We start from the raw sequence: 12,440 nt of genomic DNA, 5'->3' as shown, positions 1-12,440 counted from the left end.
TCATGGATACAGTTAAGGGGAACGGTGAATCAGCGGGTTGGAGGACAGAGGAATGTGTTAAGGATTGAAAGCTATATCAAAAAGGTGGGTTTTCAGTCTGCTTTTAAACAAGGGAAGGGGAGGGGCTTGGCGGACAAACTCAGGTAATTTATTCCAGGCATAGGGGGCAGCAAGATGAAAGGAACGAAGTCTGGAATTGGCAGTGGAGGAGAAGGGTAACGCTAAGAGTGACTTATCTGAGGAATGGAGTTCTCTGGAAGGAGTATGAGGAGTATAAGGAGGGAGAAGCGAGGAGAGATATTGAGGGGCAGCAAAATGAACACACTTGTAGGTCAGCAATAAGATCTTGAATTTTATGCGATAGCAGATAGGGAGTCAGTGAAGTGACTTAAGGAGAGAGGTGACATGAGCGTAGCGAGGTTGGTAGAAGATGAGTTGCGCGGCAGAGTTTTGCACAGATTGCAAGGGGGAGAGGTGACACAGGGATACCAGTTAGGAGTAAATTGCAGTAATCTAAGTGTGAGGTTACAAGAGCTTGGACAAGGGTAGTGTGCTCAGAGAGGAAGGGGTGAATTTTGGTGATATTGAAGAGATAGAAGCGACAAGTCTTAGCAGCTTGTTGGATATATGTAGAAAATGAGAGGTTAGAATCGAAGACCACTCCAAGGTTGCGAGCAGAGGAGACTGGAACAATGACCGTATTATTTACAGAGATGGAGAAAGGAGGAGGAGGAGCAGAGGGCTTAGGAGGAAAGAGGAACATCTCAGTCTTGGACATATTTAGTTTCAGATGACGGCAGGACATCCAGGCAGCAATGTCAGCCAAACAAGCAGAGGCTTTTTCTTGGACTTTAGGTAAACTTTCAAGTGTAGAGAGGTAGATCTGGAAGTCATCAGCATATAGGTGATACTGGAAGCCATGGGAGGAGATCAGGGCACCGAGGGAAGAGGTATAGAGAGAGAAGAGAAGAGGTCCTAAAACACAACCTTGGGGTACACCAACTGCTAGCGGGGTAGCAGCAGAAGAAGACCCACCAACACATACACTAAAGGTGCATTGGGAAAGGTAGGAGGCAAGCCAGGAGAGGACAGATTCATGGAATGCAAACGAGGAAAGCATATTGTAGCGTGGCCGTCCCTTAGGATATGGCAGGGTTCGGCACACAACCACACTATAGCCCTGGCATGCTTCCCCAATAGAGAGGAAGGTCCCTGTTGTAGAGAGCTTACCTCGTGTGTAATGGTCAGGATGGCACAACACAGGTAAGTATTCAAAAAAATGAAATCAAGTTTATTTATCATTCAATCTTGGTACAGAATGCAAAGAAAAAAGAGTTAAAAGGTATCAACAACAATTGTAGAAAAAAACCCCCCCAAAAAACAATGCTGCACTCACCAGCCTGGTCTGGTCAACTCCCGAGTGTCCAGTTCATGTCCCAGGTAAGTCCTGTTACTTTGTCAATAGCAACAATAGTATAGAACACAAAATTAGTACTATTCAGTCCTTTTAGCACAACAAAAAAAAACCATATTATCACTACTGAGGCTCTTCACTCCTCATGTGCCAAGGAACACCAGGTTGGTGGATTCACCAAAACAGTACCTCGCCAATGCAAAAGTAACCCGCAAAACCCTCCACATAGATGACAGGCAAATCCTGCCCCCAACCTTCAGGTCTTTAAGCTTCAGAAAAGGACAAACCAACTGTTCAGTTAATCACAGACTCAGCTCTGCTCGACTGCAGCAAAGCCTCTGTTTGCAGCGGCAGCCATCTTGGAACAAAAAAAACAACTTTCCAAACCCCCCCCTCCCTCAATTTACTAGCAGTTTTTCCTTTTCCACAATCACAGTCCATTCACCACCCCAAATAGTGGCACTTTCAGCCAAAAACTTCTCTGGAGGCAAGTAGTTACCCCAAGAGCCAAAAACAAAACTCATGCAAAGAAAAAGAAAACTTTGGCAAAACAAACAGCCAACTTAAACTTATTTCCATAGTTTCTGCCAATGGAAGCGCGGGCAGGACATTCCACTCCATGGCTTCAGGTCCATTGTTCTCCTGGAAATCCTCCTCTGCCTCAGGGGTCTGCATTTCTACATCCTCCGACTGTTGAGATGATGGAGGTTCCTCCAACATAGGAGCTTCCCTGGGCTGCCTCCTCCTCTGTGATAACCAGCTCTCTAAATGCTGCAGAGATGTGGTGTCACGCCCAGCCCTACGCAGGGGAAGGGCTTTGATCAACTCAGGCTGCCTTTCAGCCTGTTTGGTCAGCAATTTCATCCTGGGAGTTCTTAAAGTGGCCAAACCTGATTTCTCTAGGTATGATCAAAGTTCTGTCTGGTCTCAGCCTGAACTTCATAATCCTGTTCCTGGCCTGCAGGGACATATTGGTCAGCCCTAACCAGCTTCACCGTTCTTAACTTCATGTGGTTCTTAACTAGCACAAAGCTGGTATGGGAGCCGGGCTTGTGACAATATCAAGGAGTAAGCTGTGATTTACAGTATCAAAGGCAGCAGACAGGTCAAGAAAGATAAGGATAGAGTACAGCACTGCATTCATCTGGCAGCACTATAGAAATTATAAGTAGTAATAGTCGTAGCCAAGAAACGTGTATAAGCAAATGTTTTCAATCGGATGTGTTGAGCAAAAATAGGCAGACCAATTTGCAAGTACTTCAAGGGTACTCCACTCCTCTCTATTATAACCCAGTCACTCATTTGGTCCAGATTTCATGGTATCTTATTGTCAACAGAAAGGGACTGGTATTTTTCAAACAAAGGGCACATTTGCACTCAAAAGCTAGTCATAAACATGTGAAGATAGTATAAAGATATCATCCACAATCTGTTTGTGGACTGTTTTTTTCCTTATACACATTGAAAAGCGTTCATCACTTATTTTACCAACATCATTTTGCAGTATTGGTCCAGCCCATTATTCTGGCGCAACTAGATTATTGTACACTTCCCCCTCCCCATTCGCGGTTTCTGCACTCGCGATTTCACATAATCGCAATTTTTTTCTGGGGAGGGGGGAAAATTAAAAACCCCATATTTTTTTACCTCCCTGACGCCTTCCCGGCCTTACCTGGTGGTCTAGCGGGCTTTCGGGGCAGGAGCGATCTTCCTACGCTCCTGCCCCATGCAGATCGCCATGAGGAAATGGCTGTAGGGAGTTCCCGTCGTAGTCTCGAGAGACTATGGGAACTCACAGCAGCCATTTCCTCATGGCGATCTGCAAGGGGCAGGAGCGTAGGAAGATTGCTCCTGCCCCGAAAGCCCTCTAGACCACCAGGTAAGGCCGGGAAGATGAAAGGGAGGTGGGGGTGGGTCAGAGCCAGATAATCGTGATTTTTCGCCATTCGCGGTCCAGCTCTGCATGTATCCCCTGCGAATAACGAGGGAGAAGTGTAACTCCATTTACACCAGTTTAAGTAAAAGTAACAAGAAAAGACTCCAGCTAATTCAAAATACTGCTGCAAGGCTGATCTTTGGAAAAACAAAGTTTGAACATGTCACCTTTACTGAGGAGTTTACATTGGCTTCCTTTTCGACTGAGAATTCAGTTTAAATGTGCCTTCATACTTTTTAAGATTATACATGGACTCAGATTTTTAAAATTATACATCACCTCAGATTTTTCAAAAAATTTTGAAAACCATTTTGTTTCAGTGTTCCTTAAGTAAGAGTTTCTGATGAATGTAAATATGCTTACAATTTAATTACTGTTAACCGAATCAAGCTCTATTTTTCAGGGATGATTCGATATATAAGTTCAAGATTTAGTTTAGATATCCACATAAATGACTGGTACAGTTTGACTTTTTCTGTTTACATTTTAGGAGCCAACAGAACTTTGACATGGCACAGCAGTGGCTGCAGAATCTGAATGGTCATTTGGAGCTGCAGCGATTCCTGCAGGACTGCAGCGAGGTAAGTTTCCTTAGTGTCTTCTGCCTTCAGGTCTGATAGATTACCGGGTCCTTAATTGTTAGTGAGTGCAAACAGGAAACCTTGCCCAGCCTTAAACTGGAGATTGACAGTAGTTTTCTCTATCATTTTTTTTTTCTTTCTTTGATTAAGGGGAGTGGGAATTATGAGTTGGAGGAGTGAGTGGATGGAAGATTCCTTGCACTTGCACATCTTAACAGGTCACATTTGCAGCTTGGCCTGGATTGGTAGCATGGAATAGTGCTACTCCTTGGGTTTTGGCCAGTACTAGTGACCTGGACTGGCCACCATGAGAACAGACTACTGGGCTTGATGGACCATTGTTCTGACCCAGTAAGGTTATTCTTATGTTCTTATGTTAATGCCACTGAAAATAACCAGTTAGTGCCAAACTGAAAACTGTCCTTTATGTTATGGGGCTTTCCAGAGGTGGAGTCGGCATTAGGTCAATTAAGTGCCAATATTCAACACAACTGGTGAGGCTAATCATAAATAGGACCAAATAAAAATTCAAGCCTATCTTTATGTGGTGCCCCATTGTTGAACATTGCTGTGATTGCACGCACAACTGGAAGGACTGGACGCCTCATAAAATACAAACAGCGGGTAATGAAATGGTCAAAAGGAAAACTTTATTTCTCCAGAGACAAGCAGAGGGGGACGCAGGCGCACATGTTGGTAAAGAGCTAGATTAATCCTGTGTGTTGGTGCTCTCCCTTAGTTATAGTAAGCTTTTGGCTTACTGGTCATGTGCAGGGACACACACACACACGGAAACAGAGAGAGAGATCATTTTTTCTTCATAGGCTTAAAAGAAAAGGGAAATATAAAACCACCACCAATTTTCAACATAAAGAAAAGAAGAATTTCAAAGCACTTGCTACCTCAAAAGCAGTGGCATAGTGAGGGAGATTAAAACCTGGGGCAGTGGCGCCTGGCATCATTGCACTGTATGCCCCCCCCAGCTCTTTCCCATTGTTTGGGTGTCCTCCCCGTGTTACTCTTGAAAGGTTCACTGGTGCAAGCAGCATCTTCCACCTGCTGCTCGCACTGACCATGGCTCCCTTCTGACATCACTTTCTGGTTGTAGTACCAGGATGTGACATCAGAAGGGATCCGAGGCCAGCATGAGCAGCAGGTGGAAGATCCTACTTGTGCTAGTGAACATTTCAAGAGATATTTGGTAAGACAGAGAGGAGGAGAGGCTCTGGCGCTTCCTGCAAGGACAGTGCCTGGAGCGGTCCACCCCCCCCCCCTTACTACGCCACTGCTCAGAAGAGTCAAAAAATCAAGGATACGAAACCCAACACAAACCTGCAGCTTCCACCAGCAAAACTGACACTGACACTTTATGAACTGGCTTTCCTTCGCTGTGGCGCAGCTCTTTGACAATGACATGACATTATCACCACCGCCATCCACCGCAGTTACTCCAGTCCCCCAGGGCCCTGTTTTGGCACCACTGGAGGAGGTGATCTAGTGTTCCCTGATGTTCTCAGGAACACAGCAGGACCATGATCTGAAGGAGGATGCCAAATGCTCCACCTCATTTACTCTAGCCAGCACAACAGCAACATCAGAGGCACACCCTCTTCTTCTTGGAGTCATCAAAGCTTGGGAACAGCTCCCTGGGGCCCAGTTTCAGCTTCACGTCCCTTTCCTACCATGAAGCAATCTACATCACAAAGCTTTCTTCTTGCAGCCGGCTGCCTCTATCACTCCCTCCCCTCCAAGTGCCCTGTTTTGGCATCACTGGGGGAGGTGAATTGAAGCTCTCTGATGGCCTTCAAAGAGGATTGTATCATGGATACTGGAGGATGCTCCATCAGCCAGCATGGTGCCGACGACAACGATAGCACCGAGACCTATTGCTTCTTTGCATCACCTCCAGAGCATTGGGAAGGCTGCATTTTGGATTTGTATGCCTTCCCCCTCTGACAAAGACTCAGAGTGGCTTACCACATAGCAGAAATAACAAGATGTGAAGGTATGAATAGCAGGAAGTTAAGATTTTCCTGTTTATTTTACTTCCAAAGTCAGACATTGTTTGATTTTACCCCAGCTCAGCAGCTTGCATTGTAACTGGTGCTTGCAAGGTGATGCACCAGTTTTTTTTTTTGCTGATGGAATGGTATCTGATTGATTTCAGAATCACAGAGTGCTCTGGAGATGAATTAGACTTAAAAGCAATCAGAAATACTCAGGGCAGGATTAACCAATAGGCCAAGTGCCTAGGGCCCGAAATGGTCAGGGGCCCGATGAAGGAGGGCATCAACATTGTTTTTTTCAAACGGTGATGGCCTCCCCCCCCGGATCGCCAACCCGGGCCCCACCCTGATCGGCAATGTGCCCCCCCCCATCGATGGAAAGTAAGACAAGCAAGCAACGCGGGTAAGAAAGGCAACGGGAACTGTAATTGTGCAAGCGATGCTGCTTGTCCAAAACTTCCCTCTGACACAGCTTCCTGTTTCCGCCTGGGTGCATGGTGGGGTGGGGCAGGGCAGGGGGCCCAGTGTACTTGGGTGCCTAGGGGCCCTCGACAAATTAATCCTGCCCTGGAAATACTACACCCTATTGTATATAGCACTGGAGGGACAGATTGTAGAGTGTAAAAGAAAAAAAAGAGATTCCAGCTTCAATTGCCTTTGAAACAGCTGAGTGGCTTTTCCAGGATATGATGGGCCCCTAGGAAACCTAATCACTCACCATACTTTAACTAGCTTGTAGTTCCCAACCTTCTCTTTACTTCTGCTTTTATGAAGAGCAGTAGAGCCAAACTCCGGAACTTGGAGGCGAGGAGGATGGAAGTTTGAGTGCAGAGCTCCTCTCCCTGGACAATCTGCCTGCTTTTAAATATCAGCAGCAGTGGGAGATCAATTGCTTTTACACCTAAGCAGCAACGGGACCAACCCACCAAAAACCCACAGTCCCGATCCTGCAAAAATATGAGCTCCACCCTCCCTGCAGTCCGCTAGGAAAATCAACTGCTTTTACACCTAAGCAGCAGCAGGACCAGCCACCACTACCAAGAGCCCTTTGCCCCGATCCAGCCAGGCATGTGAGCTCCTCCCTCTGCAGTCCATTGGAGAGATCAATCTACCTGCTTTTAAATATCAGCAACAGTGGGAAATCAACTGCTTTTACACCTCAGCAGCAGCTGGACCAGCCACCACTACCAAGAGCCCTTTGCCCCGATCCAGCCAGGCATGTGAGCTCCTCCCTCTGCAGTCCATTGGAGAGATCAATCTACCTGCTTTTAAATATCAGCAGCAGTGGGAGAACAACTGCTTTTACACCTAAGCAGCATTGGGACCAACCGCAACTACCAAGAGCCCATAGACCAGATCATGACAGGAGTGTGAGCTCCACACCTCCTGCAGTCCACTAGGAAGATCAACTGCTTTAACACCTAAGTAGCAGCAAGACCAGCTGCCTATAATAGGAGCCCTTGCCCCGATCCAGCCAGGCATGTGAGCTCCTCCCCCTATATCCCATTTAAGAGATCAATCTACCTGCTTTAAATATCAGCAGCAGTAGAAAAACAACTGCTTTTACATACAAGCAGCAGCGAGACCTACCGCAACCACCAAGAGCCCACAGACCCGATCCTGCCAGGAGTGTGAACTCCTCCCCCTGCAGTCCATTGGAGAGATCAATCTGCCTGCTTTTAAATATCAGCAGCAGTGGAGATCAACTGCTTTTACACCTAAGCAGCAACGAGACCAGCCACAACCACCGAGAGCACACAGACCCGATCCTACCAAGAGTGTTAACTCTTCCCCCCCTGCAATCCGCTAAGAAGATCGACTGTCGGCTCCGGGCCACTTTCCCGCAGAGGAGAGAATCCTGCATTCACCGTGGGCCTCATCTGGGGCAGCCTCCTTGGAGCGGCCGGGGCACGGGCAGTGTGTCTGGGAGGGAATGCATGAATGGGAGAACATCTCAGGGGAGGAGACATAGGCATCCTGGGACTGTCGGCCAAGTCTCTTCCCTGAAGAAGCCCTTTCTGGAAACGTCAATCGCTCCTACTAAACTTACTTGCTCCACTTCATCACTTCATCATGCTTCTATTCCTTTCTCTCCTCTCTTCTACCTTCCAAAGTATTTAGATCAATGCTGTCTTGTTAAAATGTTTATTTTATTTTTATTTTTCCTCTAACTCTACTTTTCACTTCTCTATTACCCTCCAGGTACTTTAGTTAGATTGTGAGCCTTCGGGACAGTAAGGGAATTTTTCAAGTACCTTTCTTATTTCTAATCTTAATGTATATTTTCTGTAAACCGCTTAGAACCTAACGGATGTAGCGGTATATAAGAAATAAATTACATTACATTAATTTTTGTAGAGCCAATTCTTAACATAGTTGGGCACTAAGCTCTCCATTTCCTCCCTCGCTCAAAAATAATAAATTAAAAGTACCTTAGCAGATGGAAATCCCCTGCTGCGACAGTTTGAAAGCATCTGGAGTCTGTTCCCAGTCAGAAAAGTGTGGCAGTCAGCAACAGTTGGCAGTGTGAGCATGCTCAGTTCTCATGGTACTGGCATTAGCAGCTCAAAGTGTTGCTTCAGCCAGCAGGCCTGCCTCTTCAAAATGGCAAACCTTCCCCTCCCCGTGCATCCTGGGATGAGCTGGGGAGGACCTAAGGCTCTGATTGGCCTTAAGCATCCTGGGCCAGTCAGAGCCTTAGGCCCCTCCCAGGCGCATCCCAGGATGCACCAGGGAGAGGAAGGCCCACCATTATGAAGAGGTGGACCTGCTGGTCGGAGGTAGGAGGCATCCCTCTAGTTGGCCTTCGTAAATAAGTTAAGGAGGGGGGTCATCGGAGGCATGGGGGGTTGTGGCGGGGGTACTGCAGCAGTGGGAGGGAGTGGGCATCCCTCCTGCTGCCAAGGGGTTGCTTGGTGGCAGGAGTGAGTGGGCATCTCTCCTGTTGCCAGGAAGGTTGCTTAACGGCAGTGGTGGGGAGTGAGTGGGCATTTCTTCTTCTGTCAGGGGGGATTGCTTAATGGCAGTGGTGGGAGGAAGTGGGCATCCCTCCCGCTGCTGGTTGGTATATAGCGATATGGTATATAGGCAAGATGTCTCCAAAACTGTTGGATTGCGGGGCAGGCCCAAAACATGTGACTCAAAGATGCGTGAGCCTGATTGCATTTCGGGCAAGAATGTGATGCAGTAATCCCCATCCGGGCTGCACGTTCCGGTGGAATGTAAAGTCTAAGAACAATTTTCAATTGCATTTCCCAGTGAGTAATATTGGGTGACACCTTCTGAAAGTTCTTCAGGACCCGTTGTAACTGTTGAGCAGTCAACTGGCAATGCAAGTCCTCAGCCCACGCTGTCGCTAATATATCCAGATTCGTACTTGGTTGGCAATCCCGGATCCCCACAATATGAAATCGTAGAGGAATCCTCTGTTGGGCTGAAAGGCTGAAGAGTTCCGAAAGCGCCTCCCTGCAGACTTCAGTAAGGGCAGCCACTGGGAGGGACTGAACATAGTGACGGATCTGGTAATAGGCGAAGAGATCATTAGCCTGTAGGTCAAAAGTCCGTTGCAGCTCGGCAAATGTGACCAGGCTCCCCTCCTCCGAAAACAGGTGAAAAAGATATTGTAGACCTTGTGCTTGCCACCTAAGAAAGGTGGCATTTTACATGCCCGGCTGGAAAGCTCCATTGCCCTGTATAGGCAAATATAAAGACACCCTAGAAGACAATTTGGCAGTTTTACAGACCTATCTCCATGTCCTTCTGGCCGGTGTAAAAATGGGGTAGTGAGACACCAAAGGACGCATCCTCGGATCCGCCACATGTAGAAAATAGCTCACATGGAACGGAGCCAGCAAAGATAACTCCAGTGGTGTAGCAGAAAAATCAGATGTTCCTCTAAACCAATCATTAGTATGTCTCATCTGACAAGCCATAGCATACCAACGTACATTTAATAAACCATAGCCCCCCTATCCCCAGGCAGACACATCCGTAGCAAGGGCATACGTGGTCGCTTACCACCCCATAGAAAACGCTGTAGCTCTTTCGTTAAACGAATGTTATGGGCCATTTGGGAAAGAGCACCATATTAAAAAGGGCTACCCGGCCCGCCACCGATAAGGGAAAAGTGGACCAATTCTGTAGATGTTGTGAGGTGTCTTGAAGCAATGGGGTGATATTGCTGGTGTACAGGGTCGTAAGGTCTCGGGGGATCTGTACCCCCAAATAGCGAATTGAAGTCTGAGTCCACGTAAATGGGAAGTGACCACTCCATGTCTGTTGTAGTGTCATGGGGCTAGCTAGGGCCATAGATTTCTGGTAGTTCAACGTAAATCCCGAATAAAATTTGAATTCATCAAGCGCTTGCAATAAATATCAAACAGAGTGAGCGGGGTCAGTTAGCAAAAATAATAGGTCATCTGCAAAGGCCAACACTTTGAGTGAATGAATCCCGAAGTCCACACCCACTATGTCGGGGTCCTGAGACACTGTGCGAAGAAAGGGTTCGAGGTACAATAGAAATAAGAGGGGTGACAGGGGACAGCCCTGTCGAGTTCCCCTCTCAATAGGTATTGGGTCAGTAATAATGTCATTGACAAGTAGTCTTGCTGTTAGAGTGGAATATAAAGTGCATAATGCCGAGGCGAACCAGCCAGATATCCCCATACAATTTAACACTTCAAAGAGGTACGTCCAATTGACCTGGTCGAACGCCTGTGCCACATCCAAACTGAGTAGAAGCATAGGAGTGTGATGGAGTTGCGTGTGCGCTAAGGCTATCAATGCTTTACGTACATTATGTACTGCTTGTCTACCCTGTATAAAGCCGACTTGTATGGATGCAATCACATCGGGGAGAAGGGTCGCTAATCTATCAGCTAAGATTTTGGACAGAATTTTGATGTCTACATTCAGCAAAGAAATTTATAGTCTGAATATTAATAAAGCCATTATCTTATACTGACCTTATCCGCTTCCATGATTTCTTTCCTGTTGGATGTAGTAGCTCACCTGCCAGTTTGTTTTCTGGGACACCCCAGCTCACAACTCTTGCATACCCCCTCAGGTTTTATCCCTACATATATGTTTCGGCATACGCAAATACATGGATAAATACGGTGGTCAGGTGAACAGAAAAAAAACTCTTCACAACAGGACCTCTTGCTTTTGTGAAACTTGTCTAAAAATAGCTATCTATATACTGTAAGCATATATGTGTACATATATGTGTTGAATCTACTATTTCTCTACCACCTAGTACAGTCAACTTTTGATTTACCGTATTTTTCCGCTCCATAAGACGCACCTGACCATAAAACACACTCTAGATTTAGAGGAGGAAAACAAGAAAATAAACATTCTGAACCAAATTCTCCCTGCCAGGCTCTGCACCCTGTCCTCCCTCCCTCCCTGTCAGGCTCTGTACCCTGTCCCCCCCTCTGTTGGTCTAGTGGTAGGCCAGGACAGGGCAGGCAGGCCTAGTGGCAGGTCCAATGCTGTATCGACATCGCTCCTAGCTGGAAGCTTTTCAAAACCTGGACAAAGTGCCAGGTTTTGAAAAGCCGTTCAGGTGCCAGGACATGGCTGGTAAGTCTACCCCCACCCTCACAGTTTTCAGCCTTAACTGTTCTTGATGGTATAGCCAGCTTCTGGAGTGCAATATAGGGGAGATACACATTCAGTCAGATATTGTGGGCCATGTGATTACTATGTAACAACTGTAGGATAAATGACCATAAATAAACACAACAGACACTCCATGAAAGCAGCTGCCAAAGCAATATTTTTTCGTCTTTTTAGTAACTTCTGTGCTTCTCACATTTCTTCTCTCTCCATGTCCACCATCTTCCTCCTGGAGCCTTATCTGTCCTGTGTAACAAACATCTCTCTTCTATATCCTGTTCCTTTCCTTCCTCCTGTTTCTACATCTGCCCTCTCATATTCAGCATTTTCCTTCTGTGTGTGTCTTGTCCTGTATTTCATCCTCTTTCTCTCTGTCCCTCCCTCTGCTCCTGTGAACAGCATTGCCCCTCTGTATCTCTATCCCTTCTTCCATTCTGATCATCTCTTATGTCTCCCTGTCCCCCCTTCTTTCCCCCCTCCGGGATTAGTATATTGCACTTTTGCTTCCCACCCCTAACTCCTTCATAGTTCAGTATGACTTTCTGCCGGGTCTCCAGCGTCTTTCCCCTTCTCTTCTATTCAGCACAGAAGGAAGGAGCAGGCTCGAGGGAGCCACAGTCCAGCAGCCCATGCACTGTTCCGCAGCATGCCTACTGCCCTTGTCGTCCAGCCATCCCCCTCTCTGAGCAGCGCGCGCTAGGCAAAATCCCGGGATGGCTGCGCACCACTTCCGCCCAGGTCTCACTCAGTCACTGCCATCGCTCGCCAATGCCTTAGAGCCAAAGATATTTCCCAAGACCATCAGGGTCAGTCATGCGTGCACAGGGGAGGCAGCAGATGAGGACTGGATGGCGAGGGTTACCGAGAAGAGAAAGGCCTGG

The 12,440-nt window shown here is 47.0% G+C and overlaps 1 protein-coding gene across 3 annotated transcripts in view; it reads left to right on the top strand.

Moving 5' to 3' along the window:
- Positions 1-12,440, top strand: part of SPTBN4 (spectrin beta, non-erythrocytic 4) — a 420,524-nt gene that overhangs the window by 198,848 nt on the left and 209,236 nt on the right. For all 3 annotated transcript variants that reach the window (XM_033954096.1, XM_033954095.1, XM_033954094.1), the window contains one exon: positions 3,841-3,931. In XM_033954096.1, the coding sequence (XP_033809987.1) occupies positions 3,841-3,931 (91 nt within the window). The remainder of the gene's footprint in view (positions 1-3,840; positions 3,932-12,440) is intronic.

This window comes from Geotrypetes seraphini, chromosome 8, assembly GCF_902459505.1.
Source record: "Geotrypetes seraphini chromosome 8, aGeoSer1.1, whole genome shotgun sequence".
NCBI lineage: Eukaryota > Metazoa > Chordata > Amphibia > Gymnophiona > Dermophiidae > Geotrypetes > Geotrypetes seraphini.
The sequence above is the reverse complement of the archived record's forward strand: the minus strand, read 5'-3'. Positions and strand labels throughout refer to the sequence as shown.